Source organism: Falco punctatus (assembly GCF_963210335.1).
Source record: "Falco punctatus genome assembly, chromosome: 10".
NCBI classification, from domain to species: Eukaryota; Metazoa; Chordata; class Aves; order Falconiformes; family Falconidae; genus Falco; species Falco punctatus.
In genome coordinates this window covers 21,534,607-21,557,424 of record NC_137590.1, presented here as the reverse complement: position 1 = coordinate 21,557,424, position 22,818 = coordinate 21,534,607, and the positions used below count along the sequence as shown (strand labels likewise).

The window sequence follows — 22,818 nt, the reverse complement described above, 5'->3', positions numbered from 1 at the left end:
GAAAACTATATCCTAGGGTTTTACATTCATTGTAATCACAGTAACACGAATCCATTTCATATAGTCAATCTCTTATAATTTAGACTTGATGGCCAATAATGCAAAAGGCAAGTTTAAGAGCGCTGGTGTAAAGGAAGCTCTCAGGTGGTTGTCCTGAAGGCAGTTATCTCGCTCCACTGTAACAGAGGCAGAAAGAGCAGAACCACTCCTCCCTAGCCACTGCTCCTGCCTTAAACGTTTCCTCAGGCACTCCCAACTCCCAACAAAAAAGGGCACTGAACATTTTCGTGGTCACATTTGACAGGTTTGGCTGCTAACTTAAACCTTTCATATTTCAAGACACACATCTGTAAGGCATTAAAAAGAAAGGCAGGGCAGAGATTAAAACAACTGTTCAATTTTCCAGTAATACATATAAGATGTTATTGTAGCTTGACTTAAGTTTTGCACAGTATTTATTTATTTATTTATTTTAATCTAGGAATTACCAAACTGAATCATGAGAGGTCTACTTAGTTCAATATCCTGCTTAAACAAAATAGGCTTCCAAAGCTGACACCTGTAGTAGCCAACTACAAATTAATGAACTCTTCCAGACCTCTTTTGAACTGACAAAAAAAATTGTTTACACTCTGTCAAAATCTTTAGCTTGATTAATTTTAGTTACTTGTGCAAGTCTTTTGTTATTAGTTCATAACCTGGGTTATAAATCGTATTTATCTGGATAGTCCAGATAAATACTTACAATTAAAAAATAAAATTCTTGATTTCTAGTAGCTACGAGCTCCACGCTGTAATCACACAAAAGATACTTCGTTTGTTAGTTTCTATTTTTGCAAAAGCATGGTGGGTATTTTCCTTTCTATATTTTTCCCTTGTGAACTAACCTCTTTCCAGTTTTCACTTCCTCTACTCAGAAGAGCTTCCCTAGGGTTTATTCTTGTAAACATTCTCTGACCCTTCTATAAAATTCTTTATAGAGATGTGGCTGTTGCAACACATATTTATTAGAGTTTGGTCTTGTTTTTCATTTATACTATGTTAAGATGATAGAATATATATTTAAAAATACCTTGAATTGTGAACTTGTTACATAATAAAGGGACAAGATTAAAAATGGTTTGAATAGCATAACTAAAAAAATTTAAAATTAGTTTCATTACCTGTCTGGTTACTGTAAAGTAGATTCATGTCTGTAATATATATAAAAAAAAGGTTAAAAATGTTTTTTTCCCCCTTTTGATTTGACACACACATTTAAGCTGCTTTTTTTTCTGTATGGATTGAGGCAGAACAATACGCTATTACCATTTTATCTCCAACTGCACATCACTTTTACCCTTCAGTGAAGATGGTGCATTATTTAAAATAATCAAACAACAGAGCACAGCTCTAGGTTAGGTTTAGGACGCGATCACAACTTCAGGCTGATCATTTAGAGCAGAAAATATTTTGCGGCTGCTAACATGAGCAGCAGCATGTACTTGTTGTCATTCATGCTGCCTGAATACACCTGGACCTGAGCAATCCCATTTCATTACATGCTAAGCACAGCTCTCTGGACTAGTCACCGAGTTGCTCAGAGATACAGATTTTAAAAAGCAGGTTTACATACTTATCAACATATTTAAAGCCGAAATGCATTATGTATGCCATAGTCAACCATGGAATCGTGTCAGCGTTCTTGCAGGCTGGACGGGAATACACAGAACTGCAGCTTTGCATCAAGAGTTATAAATCATTAACCGTCCTCATGGGGGCAGGTGGAGCCCAGCTCTCAGAAATGCTATCGTATCGTGATGCCACCCAGTGACAGGGGCTTAATGGGAAGGCATCCTCCCTCCCTACAGGTATTGGAAGTTCCCCTCTCTGTGCTTCCCTCCATCTGTCCATTGAATACTGACTATCTGTAATGGTCATACACTGGAAGACTCCAATTTTGTTTTATTTTTTTCCTTACATAGATTAGGCAATCTGGAGCTTGCTCAGCCTGTTATGCCCTCCCCAAATGGGCATTTGCTGCTTTTCTTCCTACAATAATCTCACCAAACTACTTAGTTACTGTTCTGATTAATTACCAGAAACTTTTGCTGTATTTTCCCATTAGTTATAACCCAAGTTAAATAAGTACTACTTTACAAATACTGACAATTCTGTATTTGAAATTCCTGGCATAATACAGAGACATATACTCTAAAAACTTGATAGCTGATACTGACAGCAAAGTATCAATAAATACGAAATATAAGGACAAAAGTTAATCTAACACACACACAAATCCTTCAAAGAAAAAAAAATATTTTTTTTCATTCTGGAGGAAACAAATTAACAGCAGTGCCCTGCATGCAACAACATGTGACACAGGCATCACCCTATCTGAAGATGAGCAAGCTGATAAGTCATTCAAATGATTCACTTTTAAAGGGTGACATTAGTTGGATGCTGCTTAGAGTACTGCTTACACATTGCTTACGTTAGCATGAAGCTTGCAGAACAGATAAAAAATGTTTTTCAAGTTTCTCTAAAAATAATTTATAACAAATACAAAGCTGAATGGAATGAGCACTTTCTTTTCCAGCCAGATGCAGACCCCTGTACCATATGCTATATACTTACTCAGTCTGTATACCACACAGATGGAAGAAAAAAGATCTGTATGGGCAGCAAACAAGCCTGAAGAAGCAGAATTCGTCATCCTTACAACAGATAGGATGTGAGTTTAGCCCAGTGACAGCCCCTTGCTTGAAAAACCATGGGACTAATTGCTTCCTACCAGGAGTTGAACAGTCTGGCTGATGAAGAGTTCTCACTTGAGGCAGCTAGCCTATCTGCAGGGTAAAGTATTCTCAGCAGGAGCAGCAGTCTGCATCAAAGCCACAGATAAAAGCGTTTCCATGCTCCAATGTCAGACAATACAGAAAATCCTTTGAGCAATATTAGATGTAACAGAAATCGCCTAAAAGAAGCATTTGAATGCATAATGCTCTTGTTACTCACAATACTGCCCTTTCGCTTCAAATGTCCCCAATTTTAAAGTGCTGATATTTTATTGGTCTTCAACAGACAATTTCTTCCACTAATCATCCAGGATTTATCAGTGAAAAGAAGGGAGCATGCTGTGCCATGCAAGGCTACCATGATTTAGAGTTCTGACTATCTAGAAGTATTTAAATAACCTTGGCATTAACAGCAAGCTGTCAGTGCAATTTCCAAGGCTACATAAGAAAAGGCTGCAAGGACGGGGCCTTAGGGAAGCTGAGAAAAGAAACTGTCCAATTACTCCAGCAAAGTCAAGGGCAGCATAAAGCAAAGCATTGCCAGGGACTGATGGGGTCCAGCAGCCCTAGAAGCCCACACTTTGGGTTTTCTTTCCTGTGAACTGAGTTCTCTCAAATCAACCATTTTGTAAGCATTGCCCCTTAGTGAACTGTTGAGGTGTTGGGCAATGTATTTTCAGCAGAAGCCATCAGCCTGGATTTCCCACCCCATTTCAGTATTTGCATTGGGAGTCCTCTTCATTCATAGGAGTGCAAAGTTCAAATGTTCTACCACAGCAATACATCTGTTGCCAGTGAGTGTGCTATTATTATGGCCATCACTCCTCCTCTGTAACAATGCTGTAATGTATTGAAATTGTTATCTGCAAAACAGTGACAAAACAGTTAAGAGGTTTTCGTGGTTTAACTCTGGCTGGCAACTAAGCCCCACGCAGCCGCTTGCTCACTCTCCTCTGATGGGATGGGAGAGAGAATTGGAACGGTAATAGTGAAAGAACTCGTGGGTTGAGATAAAATCAGATTAATAAGTAAAGAAAAACTGCTGCAAAGCAAAGCAAAGCAAAGCAAAGCATAACAAGGAATTCATTCACCACTTCCCACGGGCAGGCAGGTGCTCATCCATCTCCAGGAAAGCAGGGCTCTGTTATGTGTAACAGTGACTTGGGAAGACAAATGCCACTGCCCCAAACATCTCCCCCCTCCTTCCTTCCTTCCTTCTTCCCCCAGCTTTATATGCTGAGTACGATGTCATATGGTATGGAGTATAGCTTTGATCAGTTGGGTTCAGCTGTCCCGGCTACATCCCCTCCCAACTTCTCGTGCACCCCAGCCTGCTCGTTGGTGGGGTGGGGTGAGAAACAGAAAAGGGCTCGATTCCCTGTAAGCACTGCTCAGCAATAACAACCAAGAAAAAAAATTCTGTATAATTAACATTGTTTCCAGCACAAAGTGAAGACATTGCCCCATACCAGCTACTATGAAGAAAATTAACTCTATCCCAGCCAACACCTGCACAGCTCAGTATCCTCACAAAGCAAGTTTGGTTTCAGTATCAAAGTAACGAATCAGTTGGTCATGCACTGTATTCTGAGACACCATAAACAAACTTCATTTTTGAGCTATACCGATTTGTACCAACTTTCACAAACACTTGTATTGGATTACAACAATCTTCTCCCACACACACCCCCCCGCCCCCACCCAGTTTAGGATCAAGTTCCCCAGTTCAGTGTTTCCTCAGCTAACCTCTTGAAAAAGCAATAAACAATATAAAGCCTTTGGGAAGTTACTAACTATAGGTTACGAGTGTCACAAGCAACCACATAATACAACTTCTTTCATGAAGAGATCACAGAACTATTTTCTTCCTCTCCTAAATCACTGGAAACTGGCTGCAGAACCCTGCTACTCTGCAGGGTAAGGCCACCCTGCCAGCTTCAGGAGATTTCAGGAGTCTCAATACATGCAACTTTTCTTCAATTCCAAGTTAATTTTGAGAGAGGAAAAAAGTTCCAAGTAAAAGAGTCGTCTAAAAAACCAGGACACTTCAGTGCGTCATTTCTTTTACTTTAAATACAGTCTGCCTTCACGTTCATTTAGTACAAGGATTACTCTCCAGCTACCTCTTCTCCTTCAGAATAGCACGACTGTCCTTTACAAAGTGTTGTTAGTTTAACTATGTGGATAAACTCTCTTCACCTCCAAAAAAAAGTTTCTTTTTTCTTTCCCCCAAATCCTGTGTTAGCCTTAAAATATTCCTGGTATGAGCCGGTAAGGCACTGTAGCAGTGTAGCGCTTCCAGTCCTTCCCATATTTGCTGTAACAACGGTGTTCATCCCTAATGCAGCGGTGGGTTAACAGAATAGCCATATAAACAATGTAAAAGTAAGGCAAGATGTGTTCAAACCCACAAGCCAGGCAATAGGCCAGGGAGCCCATCAAATCTCCCGTGTAGTTAAAATGGCGTGCCCACCCCCAGAATCCCGAGGTCAGCAGTTTGCTGTAGTACTTGGTCCCATCCACAGACATGTACGAGCACTCAATATACTCTGGTTTCTTCCCCCATATCTTGCAGTTGCCGTTCGTACGACGGAAGAGGTCCTTCTGGTGGTTGGTCATTCTGAAGATGTAATAGCCAGCCAAGCCCAACAACAAGATCCCTACGGCATTAGCTGTGCACAGCTGGACAGGGTGGTAAACCAAGTACAAACCCTGGGGAGCAGAAAGAGAGACAATCAGTGATTTACTTCAAATACATGCTCAGGATGCCAGATTAATTCCTTGACCTACAGTGACCCAGAACAGAGGAGCAGAAGCAAGGAAACCCACCCTACTAGTAAAACCGTGGAAATTTTTCAGAAAGCTGCATCCTACATTTAATTTCTCTCTCTCCCCAAAATTGCATTTCTTAGGTAGAACAAGACGACAGAAGTTGCAAGGATGCAAACAAACCAGGACAGAAGGAAAAAAACCAGAAACAAAACCAAACCAAACCCACACCAAACCTAACCATCCTTAGCGTGCAGGAGTACAAAAAGGGACTTAAAGGATTTAAAAAAACATACAGACAAAAGAGATAGTGACAGAAAAGGGCACAAAAGAAGGGGAGTAGAGGACAAGATGTCAGTTCTGTGCAGGGACAGTAAGCCTTCCTACAAGTGAATAATTGTGGAAGATGTAATGCTTACTCAACATTCAAACTGTTTAGAAACAATTTAAGACACAAATCAAACTGTGGGGGAGAATTGTTTTCTGAAAAGTTTTTTTCCTTTTAGCCTAAACACATATTGTACCACATTTTTACCTGCAAAGTATAGAGGTAAGGCAACCAAACACAGTCTCCCCAGCCCAAATACCATCCAAAATGATCATGGCAGATATCAATGGTTTTCAAATACCAGGCTTCATTCCAAAAGAAGTCCAAAACATAAATACCCTGAAACAGAATGGTTTCACATTAAAAACAGAAGACTCCCACCAGTTACCCTGCTTAATAGCATCAACCTAATCCTTCTGTGCTGTCTCATGATCTCAAACTGATTCGCATTTTTCCACTAACACCTCAAAACCAGGGTATTAACAGGAATGTATCACACAAATACACTCCATCTAGATAGATAAAGCGGTAAGTAATGCAAAGCAGAATTAACCAAGATGACTAAGGCAAGTGTGCTGCTGAAGGACATATACTTCAGAAGTGTACTCGTATTTGACCACCCCTCCCTCTCTTCAGCTTAAAGAGTCTTATGCTTACAGAGAGGGAGAATAGAACTTCTGTCGAGCAGGCTTCTATCAATGAATAAATCCAAACTAGTATCTGTACTTCTTACTTCAGGGTCTCTTCAGTAGAAAGAACAGCACCTGACTGGCTGTTTTTAGGCATGGCATTATTTATTTTAGGCATTCTCCCACACAAAGAAAAGTTCACTGCAGTGCTGCCCTCAAAAAACCCTGCCCAATCTTGCTCCAATGAAAGCCATGGAATTTGTCATTGGTTTTAGATTCAATATCAGGCTATGGCTGTTTCCAGAACATAGGCTCAGAAAAGCATTTCTTAATTTAGGTTTACACTGAAATCTGCTGGTGCAGACATGACCATACCACTGCTGGCACTCTGAATGAGTACAGTGGAGTATTTACAGCGGCACCCTGAATAAATACAAGTTCCCAAAGAAGCAAGTCCCAGTGCATCATCACTAAAAGAGGTTATTCAGGCCACAAAAAAATGTTTAAGTTCCATTTCAATGCAAGGAGTTTTTTCTTCTTTAACACTAGTTTATTTCCAAATCGGTTTCTTACTTTCTTCCTCTGATTTTACCTGAAGGACATTGACAAGGATCATGGAGTTAGTTACTTGACCATACAGCTCCTGTTGTTTAGCAGCATAGGAAAGGTTAATTAGAGTCCAGGCTACAATACCAGGGCGGCCGTTGAAGAACAGCTTGAAATCAAACCACTTTCCTATTCGAGGGTTAAATTCAATCCCCATCATGTAGTCGTAAAAGAAGTTGCTAGTGAATTTGCTAGAAAGCACAAAAAATTAGAAATGTACATAGTTATACACAAATACAGTTCATTACTATTCTGACTATACATTTCAGATTCACTTGTTGTAATGATAATAAAAATAAATCCATATAATATTGTGCAAGATAACACAAATTGACCCAACCGAAACATTACAGTAGTAGAGATAAATTTTAGCTTCAGAAGTACCCTAGTTTATTCTTGGTAACACTTTTGAACTGTCTATAACCTTACTTACTTATCACAAACAGGATGGATTTATCTGTGACACTAGGGCTGCCAGTCACATGACATATAGCATGAAACACAGAGGATGATGCTAATAAAGCAAAGAACCACACTCATATATTGGCCTATTTATTTGTGCCAATAAAATAAATTCTCTCATTATGATTCTGTGCAGCATTCACTTCATATGTCCAATCACCTAGCCTTCTCTCATTATTAAAAATCACATACCAGTCTTTGGCATTGGTAGGGAAAAAGTAGCCTTTAATCATTGCAAACGTGGAAACTGCATATCCCAGGATATTGGCACACCACAGGAGAGGAATCCAGTTGTCAAAAATGATGGTAGGCGAGAAGCAGTGGAAGTAATAGGCATTTGCAAACCAAAGCACGTGGGTAATGATCCAAGCCTGAAGTCCATTGATTTCATACTTATTCACTACACCTATAATATGACGAAAGATTTGAATGTGAGTGCCATGTCACTAATACAGCTTTTTATTAATATGGATATGCATCAAATATAGAGAGGCTTAATCAAGTGCCCATGAAATGGCCTCATTCTCCTCACCCTCCCAATTAAATATCTTGTGGCACTCTTCTGAAAGTTTCATTACACGCTGCTGTAAACATCAGGCTTTGTTAGGCTGAGTTTTTCTCTTCACTCTGACTTCACAAAACAGTGAATTTGGTATCTCTCCTAAAGCTGACTAAGTAACAAGTACCTTAGCTTCAGCAGGTGCAACGACATTGTCAAACACTAACAACAGCCCACTGCTGATTTTAAGCATCAAAATTATCAGTCCATATTTTTCCATTGCTGGTGTGGTACCTGCTGTATCAATAGTTTTACTAAGAGGTAGAAATTCTAGGATTTATTCTAAAAGATGACTTTGTTTTTTATTTTTGTTTGAAGTAAACATATGAGGAAGATGAAAGCATTTATGTCCACTCCTCCTCCAGCTATTTATGGGCTATTTAGAGACTCTAAGTACAGAAATGCTTTAATTTTAAAAGATTGTACGGTGTGCATATATTCTAAGGAAGAACTTACCAGCAGGGGTGACAGCACCTTCTTGTACACCTCCTACATATCCAGGAAGAAGTTTATGGCAGAAATCAGGAAGGAACACATACAAAACCACCTAGAAGAAAGAGAATCTATTAACAGCAAAACCACACAAGACAGAACCCCCAAAACCACTATCCCTTTCATATGCATACTAAATATAACACAAGGCAGTTTCAATTAAGTACTAGATAAGCAAACACAGCAAGATTTAGCTGCAGTGATTTTAGACTACTAACGTATCCAAGCTGTTAAACAATTCAAAATATGTACTTCAGGTATGTTTGTCATCCTTTTTTGGTGGGGAAGCAGGACAGCTGGTAACTCAGATCAGGTCCTTATCCTTTTATTTTCAAGTTTATCTGTGTTATATGTAAGTTGCTTTCCAATTTGGAAAAAAATTGGAGTAGTTTGGTAAGGCTAAAGATATTTTAGTCATGTAAGTTTTATTTCATCCATCAAGTCCTCTTTTAATGTCTGCCTGTTGAAAATACCACTCCTCCCCAGTGTTAGTTTATGACATATTTATTGTGTGTTAATTGAAAACAAATGGGTATTGCTGTTACATAGTTGCTTTTTCTTAAAAAACACATCAAGAAATATGTCACACAAGGAATATTTGTGTATGTTCCTGACATTTATTTTTCAAGTGCATAAGCTTCCTTTGGATTCCAAAGAGCCATGGAAAGTGAGGAACACCAAAGAGTAAATGCCAGTGAGACATTCCATTATCCTTCACGTAAAAGGATTCATCAGACAGCTATTTGAAAAACCAACCACTTTATCTAGATCATAACTCAATACTATACCTGGAAAGCGACCCAAAGGGTATAGATGCCAGCAGCCCTATAGGTCAGTCCAGGAGTCTTGTTCCAGATGTCAGACAGATGTTTATTCCCCGTGAGCAAGTCAACGAGTGGGTCAATCAGAGAGCACTGGTACTGGTCACAGGACATTATGAAGTAATATGTGATAAGTGGTGCAAACATGAGCAGGAAAAGGATGCTTGCCAAGGAAAACCAGTCCACTTCCCTGTAATTCAAAACAGAGCATTTTTTCCCGGAGCTTTCAGCTAGGGAAGTGGTTTAATTAAGTCAGGCAATCATTTTGGTGGACCTGCTAGTCTAACCAGATGAAAACTGAAAATGTTTTCAGGGCACGCACATTTCTTTGGGTCGAATCGCTATAAAAAACTTAGCACGTTACATACTTTACCACAAGCTGTTACAAAACTATGCTAGCTGATCAGAGCAACAGACCAGATAATACCTCTCCTCCAAAAAGCAGGCTTATTACAACCTTCATGTTTTTGGTGGCAGTCACGGGTATAACTGGTATTCAGCTGGAAGTGGTAACAGGATCATAAAAATATTATGTGAAGTGTGGAAACACAGAAAAGACAGATCTTGGGCAGGCGTTAGTTGAACTGGCTCTACCACACACTGCCTGTAGTGGCAAGCCATGTAAACACCCATGGCTGTTTCCAGCTGCAATACAATATTAATACTTGCACAACTCTTTGAGAACACAGATACGAGTCGTAAATCTTGCTACAGCAGGAGACGTCAGATAGCAATACCACAGATGGATGCCTGTTTTCCAAATCTCAGGAAACACTTTGTTTGGCCTTTGATAGAACTACAGTTTTTGCTGATTTTTATGATTCACTTTCCTTTTTCTGCAAGGAGGATTGTGTTTTAACCCAAGCCATCTGGCAAGCTCTCTATCTTAAAAATCTTGAAGAACTCTTCTTTGGCATCTGTCACTACAGCTCATTATCCATGAGCTTTCAAGAGAAGGGCAATGCAACAATCTGTTACTAACAGAGTGAAGTTTAAAAGGAATGTAGCATCTGTAAGTCCAAGTATGAACCAATTTGAAATACAATGACTAATCAAGGTCATCAGCTTCTCTCACCATGCTCTTCCCCACTGGACTTGAGATGTTTGAGTACCATTTTGGGTACTCTTGTGTTTTCTTTCTTCAGAAGGCTTTTTCTCCTGATGGGCTGCCATGTTGTCCTGTATGAAAGAAAATATTGACGGTGTTACTTCAGCTGGTTCTCAGTAATTCTTATAGCTCTACAGAAGAAAAACACAAACAGAAGTTATTAAAAATTATTGTACAGCGTTCTGATTGCAAGAAATTTGTGGGAGGAGGGTAGGAAGGTAAAATTGCTTCCCAATTCCTTATGATCTTGTATCAGCAAAACAATTACAACACTGATGTTTAAGTAATCCGTGATACTTCTTGCTGTTAATGTCTTTTAATATACATTGTATAATATATCGCTTATTACTTACATGTGAGATGCAAGGGGGAAACCCTGTTTTGCCCCACTCTTTTAAACCTCTGAAAATAAAGTGTTGTAACTAACTGCCTTTCTTAATAAGAGAAATTGCTACTGTTAGTACCTGTACTGAACCTTGGCAAATTGTGCACTTTTCCCCAGACCGCTTGCTCCATTATGTGTTAGCTACATCAAAGAAAACAAGGCAACAGTTTTTAATCCCATCTAAATCAGAAATCAGTGGGAATGGAGAATGATGTACAAGGCAACACCTAATTCTCTCTGTGGAATATGCTTTATAGTTTTCTTCTGCTTTTGCACAAATACTATTTTTGTTCAAGACCATAATCCCATAACCTGAACATTCGGTAATCCCACTTCAAAAAAAAAAAAAAAGTAAGAAAAAAGGAAAGGTATTTTTCCTGAACTTTATCTCATGGGACGATAGACTATAAAAGATGTGGAGTACTGTAGCTAATCATTCAGGGGGGAATTTCCTAAAAATTGTTAGTTTTGTACTTTTTCAGGCTTTGATGGTACTTTTTCAGGCTTTGATGTTTTAACTGAAACCAGAAACTAGCAGTTATTTCCACTGAAACATAAATGACCATAAAACACACAGTCAGGGGCCTGAGGACACCAACGGGCCTTCCTGTCCCTGCCAGGCCTGGCCCAGGGCTTCCCCTGACCCCCACGTGTGAGCTGATGGCCTCAGCCTTGCTGGCCCTGTCACCACAGCCCTGCCTGGCTTTCAGGGGACCTGGCCCTGACCTTCGCACTGACTGCCTGGCTTGACCTGCCTCGTCACCATGAACTTCACTGATCACGTGGACTTGGTTGAACCTGGCCGTAATCTCTGCGCCTGCCCTGCTCACCTCATGGAGGTACTACGGGACTGACAGGCAAGCCCCTGCCTGCAGCCGTGCTATCCCCCCTGAGCTCCCTGCTCCCGGCCCCTTCGCGAGCAGCAGGCACTCACTGCTCCCCGACACGCTCAGAGAAAGGAAGGTCCTTATTCTGGCACCTAGGCAGATCTCAAACACCATCAACCCAGCCACAGGGATAACACGTCACCCTCAGATTCCAAATATGTAGTATGCTACTCTGCAGAAGTCTCCACACTTCAAAAACACCGCTTATTTTCAGAAGTAATCCGCAAAGAAGTCTTATCACTCCCCTTTGCCAACCTGGTTAGGTAGAAATCCTAAGCAAAGAATGCAAGAAGATATATGGGTAGCAGGAAGCTCATGTTATTTACTATTTCCAGTACCATAAGAGCTAACTATCACCCTATCTTCCAGCGGAAACATTGAAGAATATGGTCAGACTTCCAACTTAGATTTGATCCAGAGGTCTACATCTTTCCAGGTATCAATACTTTCACAACAAGGTTTCTAAAGCAAGTAATGAAACAACCTCAAGAGGAGATTATTGATCACATACAAGAAGAAGAAAGGCAGGACAGGAGATGCACGGTATCAGGGTTATGGAGTGTGGGAGCCTACTCCAGCTGTTTGTGTTGGTTTTACTTTACAACAGTAGTGGAAATTCTTACAAGGAACAGTTATAACACTTTAAGAATTTTACCAAGATAGAAGATGATTCAGGAATCATCAGAATTGGAACTATTTAGGTCACATGAAGCCTTTGACAACATTTAGTCCAACCTTGCCCTTCCTGAGAGCAAGGACAACTTAAAACAGGTCACTCAGTGCCTTGCCCAGTTAAATTTTCAGTATTTCCAAGGATTCTACATGATTTGTCAGTCCTACTGAAACACTGGGCCTCTTTGAGACCCAGAACAGAAAACTTAGGTTGAACATTTTCACAGCGTTTAATTTTAATTTTGTTTTGGATTCTTAAGCAGTCAAATAGCCCAGCAACTTGCAGTGCTCAGCATAGTAGATCTCAAAACTCTGCTCCCTCTGCTGAGCACTCATAAAAAGCCTGCATGCAGCTGGCAGCACCTGGGGGTTTGTGCAAGATACACACAGAGTTCATCATTAATCCTACCAGACAGCGCAGAAACAAGACAATCATCCAATTAGTAAAACTGGGAACTGGCTAGATGTGAAAGGCTGGAATTCAATAGGTTACATATGGGATCCATGTTTTCCTCCTATTTAAAGGCTAATAATTGCCACCAAGTTTTGCCCTTCTACAGAGTAATTTGAGCAACAAGTGCCTGCTTAGGACTACTCCCCTAAACAAATACATCCCAGTCTGACAGACGGCTACTCTGGCAGTAACAAATTCTCAACGTTCAGAACTATTCCCACATCACTTAACAGATGCTAACATTTCTAGATCAAGATTCTCATTGAAATTATACTCCTACTAACTTCTATAAATGCAGGCTTTCTGTTACCCCACTAAACACGCCCCAAATATTGCTTTCCTAAACCCTTAGTGTAACGGGTTGATCATGGCTGGAGGCCAGGTGCCCACCAAAACCGCTCCATCACTCCCCTCCTCAACTGGCCAGGGGAGAGAAAATACAATAAAAGGCTCATGGGTCGAGGTAAGGACAGGGAGAGATCACCCAGCAATTAGTCACAGGCAAAACTGGCTTGACTCAGGGAAATGACCTTATTTTATTACCAATCAAATCAGAATAGGATAATGAGAAGTAAAAGCTAAATCTTAAACCACCTTCCCACAACCCCTTGCCCTTCCTCCTGTGCACAACGTCACTCCCAATTTCTCTACCCGCTCCCCTGGGGCAGTGCAGAGAGATGAGGAATGGGGGCTGTGGTCAGTCCATCACACGGTGTCTCAGTCACTCCTTGCTCCTTACACTCTTCCTCTGCCCTAGCATGGGTCCCTCCCATGGGAGACAGTTCTCCACAAACTTCTCCAACGTGGCTCCTTCCCAGAGGCTTCAGTTCTTTTACATGCTCCGGCATATGTCCCTTCCACAGGCCCAGCCTGCTCCAGCATGGGTCCCTGCGGGGTCACATGTCCTGCCAGCAGCCCTGCCCCAGCCCAGGCTCCTCTCTCTAGAGGGCCATAGGCCCTGCCAGGAGCCTGCTCCATTGTGGGCTGCCCACAAGGCTGCTCCTTCAGGCACTGCCGTGCTCTGGTGTGGGGCCCTCTGCTCCTGCACCTGGAGCCCCTCCTGCCTCCTTCCTCACTGACCCTGGTGTCTGCAGAGCTGTGGCTCCCAGGTATTCTCACTCCTACCTCCCAGCTGCAGTTGTACTGGGTTTCCCCTCACCCCTCTTTTAAATACACTATCCCAGAGGTGCTACCACCACTGCCGATGGGCTCAGCCTTGGCCAGCAGCCGGTCCATCTCTGAGCTGGCTGGCATCGGCTCTGTCAGACACGGGGACAGCTCCTGGAAGCTTCTCACAGAAATCACCCCTGTAGTCCCCCTGCTAACAAAAACCTTACCGTGAAACCCAACACACTTAGTCTGCTTCTTAACAAGATCCTGAAGCAAAATTCACAAGTCAACTATCACCTGCACGGTGAACTCCTGAGACTCACTCTTCCTTGAGTCCAAACTTCAGGGCTTAACGATGCAGTACGGTGTTACTGCTCACACTGCGTTAAAAGAATAACCATGACAACCACACAGTCATTTGGGAGCTCTCCCCATGTGGTGCCTGAGCCACCCATCACAGAGTAAAGTTTGCGTAAAGTCCTTTCAAGCAACAATAATACACATGGGTGATGCTTTTCATCAGCATGCTCTGGACTTATCGAAGAGAACCTCAAACATGTGGAAATGAGGCAAACAACCTACTTTTAGATTTTGTCCTACAAAGATAAGGCAGACTGCTGTCCGTTCACATGTATTGTAAAGGAAAACCCCTAGCTAACGTGTGGAGCCCGGCGTTTCACCCAGGAGAGGGGCTGAGGCACGGGCAGCACCCCCCCACGCCAGCCGCCCCTGCGAGGCACGGCGGGGGCAGCACTGGGAAATGCAAGCCAACCTCGGGGCTCTGGGAGCCCGCATCGAGCCGACAGGACCGCAAACGCTCCCCTCCCACCCCGCTTCGCCCCGGCGCCAGCCCGCTCCTCGCCAGGGCCCAACACGGCTCTCAGCGAAGCGCCCACCCGCGCACCCGCCCCCCGCGCTCGGAGGGGCCCGCCGGTGGGGCAGCCCCCCGCTAACCCGGCGGTCAAGGACCACTTACGAGGCGCGGCTGGCGGTGTCGTCCGGCTGGCGGTGTCGCCCGGCTGGCGGTGTCGCCCGGCCGGTGCGGTGCTCCTCAGGTGCGGAACGGAGCGGCGCGCCCAGCACCCCCCGGCCGGTGCCCGCGGCGGCCCCGCCCTCCTCAGGGCGGTGCCTCCCCGCGCTGACCAATCCCCGCCGCGTCTCGCGCCCCGCCCCTCCGCGCCTCCCCGCGCTGACCAATCCCCGCCGCGCCCCGCGCTCCGCCGCGCCGCCGCATTGGCGGAGCGCGCTCAACCCATGGGCTGAGGGGCCGGAGCGGGCGGGGCGCGGCGCCGGCAGCCGGCTGAGTGCTCGCGGGGCGGGGGAGCGGCGGGACCCGCAAGCGGGGCCGCGCGTTTTGCGCGGAGCGGTTTGTCCGCAGCGGGAGGGTGTAGCTCAGGGCCGGTGCCGTGAGAACACCCGCACGGTAACGGGTGGCCAGAAGGCTTGATTCAGCCACCGCGCGGGAAAGGTGGCGGCAGAGGTCTTGGAAGAAGGAGCTGCTGCCCAAGGAGGCAGCGGAATGAACCGGGAAGCCCGTTCGCGGGTGTCACGGGAGGGACGCCAGGCGGGGCGGCACTCCGCGCTGCTGCGGACTTTGCGCCCTGAAAGCCGCCCGGGTGGTGCCGGGGCGTGACAACGCGCGGTGCCGGGCGCTGCCCCTGGTACCTGCGGTGCCTGCACGCTGAGCTCGTTCCGAGGGGCTCCTCCGATGCCTGGGGGATGCGCGGCAGCGGGCAAGGCAATGCCGCCGAGGAGGAGCCACGCCGGGGGCTCGGCGGCCGCTCGCAACGAAACCGGCGTTTGCTACGCTGCCAGTGCGCCCCGCGGCCGGACGGGTGCGGGACGTACTGCCGAGTCCCGGCACCGCCCCGGAAGCGGCGGGGACATCGGCGGGGAGGCGGCGGCAGGGCCGCCATGGGCCGAACGGTGACCGTGGCCACCTGCGCCCTCAACCAGTGGGCTCTGGATTTTGAAGGCAACCTGGAGCGGATCTCCCGAAGTGAGTGGGGCGGCGGCAGGATCGGGCTGGCAGCCCCCGGGCGGCGGGCGAAGCCGTGCCGGCTCCTCGGGGCCCGGCGCCGCGGGCGGGGGCTGCACGGCACGACGCGGCACGGCACGGTCGTTAATTCGGTGTTTTTCCAGGTATCGGCATCGCAAAGAGCAAAGGAGCCCGGTATCGGCTGGGGCCAGAGCTCGAAATCTGGTAAGATCGGTTCGCTGGTTCCGCGTGCGGTGCGTGCGGGCGCGTTCCCGGGCGCGCAGCAGCATCAGCCCCGCGGCACTGCAGCGCCGGGCCGTACTGGTGGCTGGCGGCGCTTTGGAAGCGGGGCAGCTGCGAGCCCCGGCTCGTTTCTCTTACCTTGGAAACGTGAGAGGTCCGCCCGTAATTCTGGACCTGTTTCAGCGAGTCTTCCTTCGCAGAAACTCGTTTCTCCCAGGCCCAGGCTGCTGCCCTGGGAAGGAGGACCCCGGCGGTGCCACCGGGTTTTTTAAATGCTGTCGGTGGTGGTGGTGGGGGGTGTTGGTGGCGCTGCTGCTTCATGCTCTGTGTAAATTGCCTGTGCGGACGAGGGGGGCCTTGCCCGAAGTAGTTCTGGTGCCAATTCAGCTGAATTTTGTATTTCTGATGTTTTTGTGTGCAGTGGTTACGGCTGCTCAGATCACTATTATGAGTCTGACACGCTCTTGCATTCCTTTCAAGTTCTGGCAAAGCTTTTGGAGTCTCCAGCTACTCAAGATATTATCTGTGATGTGGGAATGTAAGTATTTTTGTGTACATGTGACAGAGGGGTAGGGCTTTGGGGACTGCTACCTCTGCTGTGCTTCTGGGGAGTGATGGCTCTGCACCAAACTTTTAAACACATGTTGGGAGCTGCGCTGCTTTGCCTTTGGATTACCATGACTAGGACTGCGGCATGCAAAACACTTTCTGGAAGGGTAATCTTTTCACAGAGTTCTGGTGGTTGAGTCCTTGAAGAGAGAAATAGGAAAATTGCAGTTATTTATTGGGAGCCTTGATGGCTGGGCCCTATTGCCATGGGTAGGACATTGTATTATATGCAAAGCAAAATTTGTATAAAGTTTCATATAGGTTTTTGTATAAAGCAAAGGGCTTTATAAATCGACTCTCTCTCAGGATATCAGGGGTGATGTAACTTGCTTTGATTAGCAGACATCTTTAAGCAATATACGTGCATGCCAAAATCACTGTAGCCATTGTAAGTCATGTGCTGACAGGGAAGAGTGATAAATTATAACTGCAGAATTACCATGTACACCTACTTGTTAGTATTGATATAAATGTGTAAAGCTAGCTTTATTTTGAATTAGCCTGGTAGCATCGTAGGATGTTAGGTTTGATGGAGTTAGCCCAGCCAGGGGGATTCTTCTGTTTCTAAGGCACGTCAGCAATCTGGTAGTAGTTGATATATCTGAGACTGATGGAATGGTCAGTAACTCTGATTTTTGCAAACAACTATTTGAAATAAAAAATTAGAATGATGTATTGTTTTAATTCTCTTTAGTGATACGATGTAAAAATGTTGTCTTGAAATAGCTTTTGTGCAGTAAAGTCGATTCTGTAGCGCTCTTCTATTTCATTTAATGAGCTTAGCCACTACTACCTTTGCTTCTTATTTTCACAGGCCTGTTCTGCACAGAAACGCTCGCTACAACTGTCGAGTGATCTTTTTAAATAAGTGAGTAGTTCTTCATGGCGTTTTATGAGATAATACATTGGCATATCCTTTGTGAGACCTGTTGGGCCTTCAAGAAAGATTCTTCAGGGCTGTGTAGTGCAATGGAGTTGTCTTCCTATCTGCTAGATTTTGGAGAGACAATGAATGTCTTTTTTCTTTCTGAATTTGTAGAAAATAAATTTCCACCTCTTTCTGAAAGACCCCAGAAAAAAACCCTTAAGTTTGCAAATAGCAACTTTAAAATTATAGTATTTAGTAGTTTTTTAATGTACATCATGATAGAGAAAAAGATGTGGTATTAATCAGTGTTCTTATTTAGTCTCGTTTGGCTGTACATCAGGCCTTGACTTGCCCCTTGTTTTCTGTGTTTTAAGAAAAATTCTTCTGATCAGACCGAAAATATCATTGGCAAATACAGGAAACTACAGGGAACTTAGATGGTTTACCCCGTGGAACAAAGCAAGGTAGGCTGACTACCATTAAAACTGTTTTTAAAACCACAACTTGCTGTTTGCAGCTACAGCAGGAGGACTGAAATCTCTACAGCGATGCTACAGTGCTGCTAGAGGGTTAGCAGCAAGACAGAGTCAGCTCAGCTAGGTGATTGAAGCTCTGTTAGAAAGCTTATTAGGTACAGTCAAACTCTGAATCGCGGAGCTGGAAGGAAAACTGGCTGAACGATCCTGCCACCAGTGTAGTAGTGTTATTTTCTTTGTGTCTGCTTTCTAACTGTATGCAGCTCAGGGCTGGAAGAGCCTGTGTTTATGTGCTCATTTGCTGCATCCTGCTCAATATTGAACTGTAAAAAAATGTGAAATGGATGAACTCTGTCAGAATTTTAATGATCCTGCAAAATACACTTGATGCTCATCTCTGAGGCCATGTGCTCATCCTGTAGTCAGGGAATGGTTGTAATTTGATGGTCTCGGTAAAGTACTTCTGAGAGCGCCCCTGCACATTTGTCGTCTTAACCCCACTCAGTTCTGGATGAGTTCTGAGTTACTCACGTAGTAATACTGCAAAAGGAGAAACTTTTGTTTGGTATTTGACTTGCATGTTGTGTTCTTTGTTAAGTCTAGTTTATCACTAGGATGGAGTTTACTAGGTTTACCATGCGCTTCCAAAGCTAAGTGGGATGTTGCTAGCTTATAATCTTAACATTTCTAATTCATTTCAAATTTTTAAAAATTTTTTTGAACATACACAGCCCTGTACAAATGCAGTACAATTTCTTTAGTCATTGTTAGAAGGTGAGAGAATGTGGAGATAAGAATCAGTTTTTATGCTGTGATTTACATAACTATGTATTCACAACCTATAAACCTGCTTTAGGCATGTGGAGGAATATTTTCTACCCAGGATAATTCAGGAAGTGACTGGACAGGTACGTTTTGAAAGCATTTTTTTCTTTCCTTTTTAACTTCAGCATCTTCCAGATTTAGCAAATTAATAGAATCTGTGGCATAAAACTGTAGTACACCAAATTCTGCTGTTTTTCATGTTGCAGATTCATAGGTTTCAGTGATAGTTTTCTGTTACATTAAATGGGAGCATAATTTAATATTGTTTATGTTATTATTTGGCAGCAAAGCAAGTATATTTTAAAATTGCCCCAGTTATTTGTATATACAGGACCTTGATTGTCTTATTTTGCACAATTCTGGTACTGAGTTTATGTGTGCTTGAGACTAGAAATGAATATGTGTTTTGAGGTAAAAAAATAAAATACAAAATTTAATCTCCTTGATTCAGAAGGGTCTAAAATGTAGGTTATTTCCTGCTAAAGCATGAGTGTGCTAGCAAAAGAGAATCTCTGTTTTGTAGATTGTTTAATTCAAAAGCAGTTGTCCTGCCCTGTCCTGAAGCAGAGCATTGGATCTGCGTACTACTGAAATTTCAACACAAAATTTTAGTATGATCCAGAAATTTGCATTTACGGAGTGTTTTTGTTGTTTTTTTTTTAAACTTAAACATTGTATAAAATGAAGGAAGGCGTAATGTGATTGATACTGACTCATTGATTTCACATTAGTGAGTATCCAATTTTTGTATTTTTTTTTATTTTTAGTTAACTTTTTGAATTGAATAGACTCTTCTATTATGTATGTGTAAGGATGTTCTTGTTTTTTCTCAGGAAACTGTTCCTTTTGGGGATGCAGTGCTAGCAACCAAAGATACCTGCGTAGGAGCAGAAATATGTGAAGAACTCTGGGCACCAAACAGGTAAAGGAGAAGAAGAAATGAAAAGTAAACTAAAACATACCCTGGACCTATGAAATAAATGTTTGGGAAAATCTGCTTATTCTTCTATGTAGTATATCTTCCAGGAAGTGCCAGTAAGCTAAAATATCATTAGGAGCAGTAAGTACATCACCGGAAAGATTTCAGTAGGCTAGGTGCAGCGTGGCAAAAGACGTTTTAAGTGGTTAAGCTAAATTCATTTGAAACAGAAGGTAGCAGAAAAATACAGAAAAGAAGCAGAATGCAGAAGTTGGCCTGAGGAAACAAATGACAGATAACGGGTGCTTGTATTCCAGGTACTGTTCAGCTTTAGTTCAACCCGAGGTTGAATTTTCCTCTCTGGATCCACCTCTATAATTTGATCTAGGATCAAAGCAACAAAGTTATTTTGTATCAGTTTGTAGTATTGATTCAGTCTGGTAATAATATTCCCCTATTATTGCCAGTTACTGTACCTAGTCTCAAAAATTTGAGACTACTAGTAGGCCTTTTTGTTTTATTTTATTCTTTTTATCTTTGGCTTTGACCAACTTCTCCAAAGCATTCCACTTCACAGGCAAATTGAGCTCCCTTATATTTGACAGGCTAGAGTGTAGGTTTCTAGGCAGCCTCTTTGAGATGCATACTTAACTTTTTTTTTGTTTAGCTGTTACCTTAATCCTTTTGCTTGATTTTTTAACAAGCATCAGACAATGCATAAAGACAATGTGGAAGGAAACTACAAAAGGTCACAAAAGGAAAGCAAAGCCTAGTGCCCTTAAGTAATATTTCTTGTTACTATTCCAGTTCCTCTTACAATTTAAAGTTCTTCCCAAAGACAAGTAAGATCCCATTCACAAAGGTCTAGTGTGGTGTGGGGGTGGAGGTATAGTTGCATGAAAGCTGTTGCAGTTAACAGAAAATAAACAAAATGTTCCCGATGTTTTTACAAATCTCTGTTACAGAATTTCATCTCTTTGTAACTGTGGAAGGTGGGGTATGTTACAGACAAAGATGTGATTTTCTTTTTTTTTTAGTAATTCTTTTGACATTGGAAAAGAAAAAAACAACAGAAGCCTTCTCTTTGTTGTGGTTCTGTTTGCTTATGCTTTTGGATTTACTAATAGAGAAGGAAGGTGGGATGACTGATCTCACAAGAGTATCTCCACGTTGCCTTTTCAGACCAAATTTGTCTTGCTCTCTCTTTCTTTGAGACCCAGGCTTCTATAAAGCAGAAGGCACTTCATTTAGAACACAATGAGCAAAAGCCCTTCTGCCTGCTGTGGCCATTACTGGTCTTTGACAGAAGAGTCAGGCAATGAGAGGAAACAGATGTAGAGTGCTGGCCTTATTTGAGCTAAGACATGCAGAAAGCTGACAATGACGTAGATGGTTTTATTTGTCCTTGGTTTTAAATGATACCTGCAGTATTCACAGCATAGTAGTGCCAGCTGAATTTTTTTCTGCCTTTTGCTTTGACAGCCCTCATATTGAAATGGGACTTGATGGTGTGGAAATTTTCACTAACTCTTCAGGGAGTCACCATGTGTTGCGGAAGGCTCACACCCGGGTGGATTTGGTGAATTCTGCCACAGCAAAGGTATACGATTTTAAAAATATGTATTTATTTTGTTATGCACGTCATTTTTTTTTAAATTTTTTTTCAAAACTATCTCCTCTCCTCTGACAGGACAGATAGTGAGTGTGGGGCCTTGACAGTCCTTGTTAGTTTCTTGCTTTCTTACCTATAAATGCTTTCCCTGATTGAATCAACTATAGGGGAAGACCTCTCTGGCTGTGGGACTGTACCTCTCTGGGGCACCCTGCTATATGCCATGCAGTGCTTCGCACTGTTTCCACCTCTGAGCCTAAATGCTGTTTGCTGGTCAGCTCTGTCTGGTCTGTGGAACAGTGAACTAAAGAGAGGCCATTTGGTATTTGTACGGGAATAGGGGAGATACAAACCTACCTGTGTGTGTGGGGCGAGCTGCCAGAAGAAACTTCACATGGGAGCAGGTAGTTCTGCACTGGCATGCCAACTACATCATCTGTCTTTCATGCACATCTATAAACGAGTCAGAATACCTTAAAACAGTTTGGTAACTCCCAGCTCTGAAGGATTTATCTGATGTCCTCCATGTTAATTCCATTAAAAGTTGAAGAAAAAAATACTGTGCTTGTATAATGGATAGAAAATAGTTAATCAGAGTAACGGGCATTCAGTAATTGGAGGCATGAAGTGTTGAATCCATTGCATGCGGAGGATAATCAGCTGAAAGGGTGTTGTTGAATACGCATTCTGCATAAAGGGCAAACAACCAAGGGCTGTGGTTTCTCCCTGTAGTTATTTGTGCTTGAAGTCGCCCCCTTATGCAGTTATGTACGGAATTGGCAGCTCGTTGCCACTTGGTAGTTCCGTCAGCAGAGGGGGGTATTTTCCTGGCACAGACAGAACCATCCAAAACTCTTCTGTTTACTTAAAATAACAATTTCTTTCCCAATCTTTGGGGAAATGCTGGTAACTATACTGGGAAGGGGAAATAGAAATCCGTGTTTAAACTCAAGTTTCATTATTTTTTCCCCTGTTAGCTTCTTGCTTAAAATATATTCTATCTTTCTACTTTGAAAGCTCTGTTTATTTTAAAGAAGTGAAGACATTTATTTAGACTATAATCCCGTCTAATAGTGATGGAACAAAAATGAAGTAAGGAATGTACTATGAAAAATGTTTGATTTGTACAGCTTCTTTGTCATTGTATTTTAACATGCTTTGGTTGTATTTAACATTATCTGCTCTGTCCTCAGATATCAAAACACAACTTCTGTCATCATCTTCCTGCT

At 43.1% G+C, this 22,818-nt stretch overlaps 2 protein-coding genes across 9 annotated transcripts in view; one reads left to right on the top strand and one right to left on the bottom strand.

The window, feature by feature from the left end:
* Window positions 1-4,183: 4,183 nt before the first annotated feature.
* Window positions 4,184-15,851, bottom strand: DHCR7 (7-dehydrocholesterol reductase). Of its 2 annotated transcripts, none has more exons than XM_080405158.1 (8): window positions 15,725-15,851; window positions 10,519-10,622; window positions 9,411-9,633; window positions 8,587-8,677; window positions 7,764-7,977; window positions 7,096-7,300; window positions 6,082-6,213; window positions 4,184-5,489 (listed from the first exon to the last, which is right to left on the bottom strand). In XM_080405158.1, exons 2-8 carry the CDS (start codon window positions 10,614-10,616, stop codon window positions 5,025-5,027), a joined length of 1,428 nt encoding a protein of 475 aa, XP_080261284.1. In that variant the 5' UTR covers window positions 10,617-10,622; window positions 15,725-15,851; the 3' UTR covers window positions 4,184-5,024. The 2 variants fall into 2 exon arrangements, with proteins under 2 accessions (XP_080261284.1, XP_080261283.1); XM_080405157.1 differs by lacking the exon at window positions 15,725-15,851 and adding an exon at window positions 15,036-15,686.
* NADSYN1 (NAD synthetase 1) overlaps window positions 15,779-22,818 on the top strand; it is a gene marked incomplete at its 5' end in the record, with an annotated part of 19,688 nt that continues 12,648 nt past the window's right edge. For 6 of the 7 annotated variants that reach the window (XR_013930813.1, XR_013930814.1, XR_013930815.1 and 3 more), the window contains 8 exons: window positions 15,779-16,058; window positions 16,202-16,262; window positions 16,702-16,818; window positions 17,704-17,757; window positions 18,132-18,221; window positions 19,090-19,141; window positions 19,892-19,980; window positions 21,460-21,577. Coding sequence is in view for 4 of the 7 variants with exons in the window: in XM_080405147.1 (XP_080261273.1) it covers window positions 15,779-16,058; window positions 16,202-16,262; window positions 16,702-16,818; window positions 17,704-17,757; window positions 18,132-18,221; window positions 19,090-19,141; window positions 19,892-19,980; window positions 21,460-21,577 (861 nt within the window). The remainder of the gene's footprint in view (window positions 16,059-16,201; window positions 16,263-16,701; window positions 16,819-17,703; window positions 17,758-18,131; window positions 18,222-19,089; window positions 19,142-19,891; window positions 19,981-21,459; window positions 21,578-22,818) is intronic. The other variant, XM_080405149.1, reaches the window with a different exon arrangement.

Coding starts and splice junctions, on each gene's coding strand:
- DHCR7 (XM_080405158.1), bottom strand. CDS start 10,616: ATGGCAGCCCATCAGGAGAAAAAGCCTTCTGAAGAAAGAAAACACAAG. Junction 9,634..10,518: donor GTCCAGTGGGGAAGAGCATG/GTGAGAGAAGCT, acceptor TTTGAATTACAG/GGAAGTGGACTGGTTTTCCT. Junction 5,490..6,081: donor CTTACCTCTATACTTTGCAG/GTAAAAATGTGG, acceptor TCTGCTCCCCAG/GGTTTGTACTTGGTTTACCA.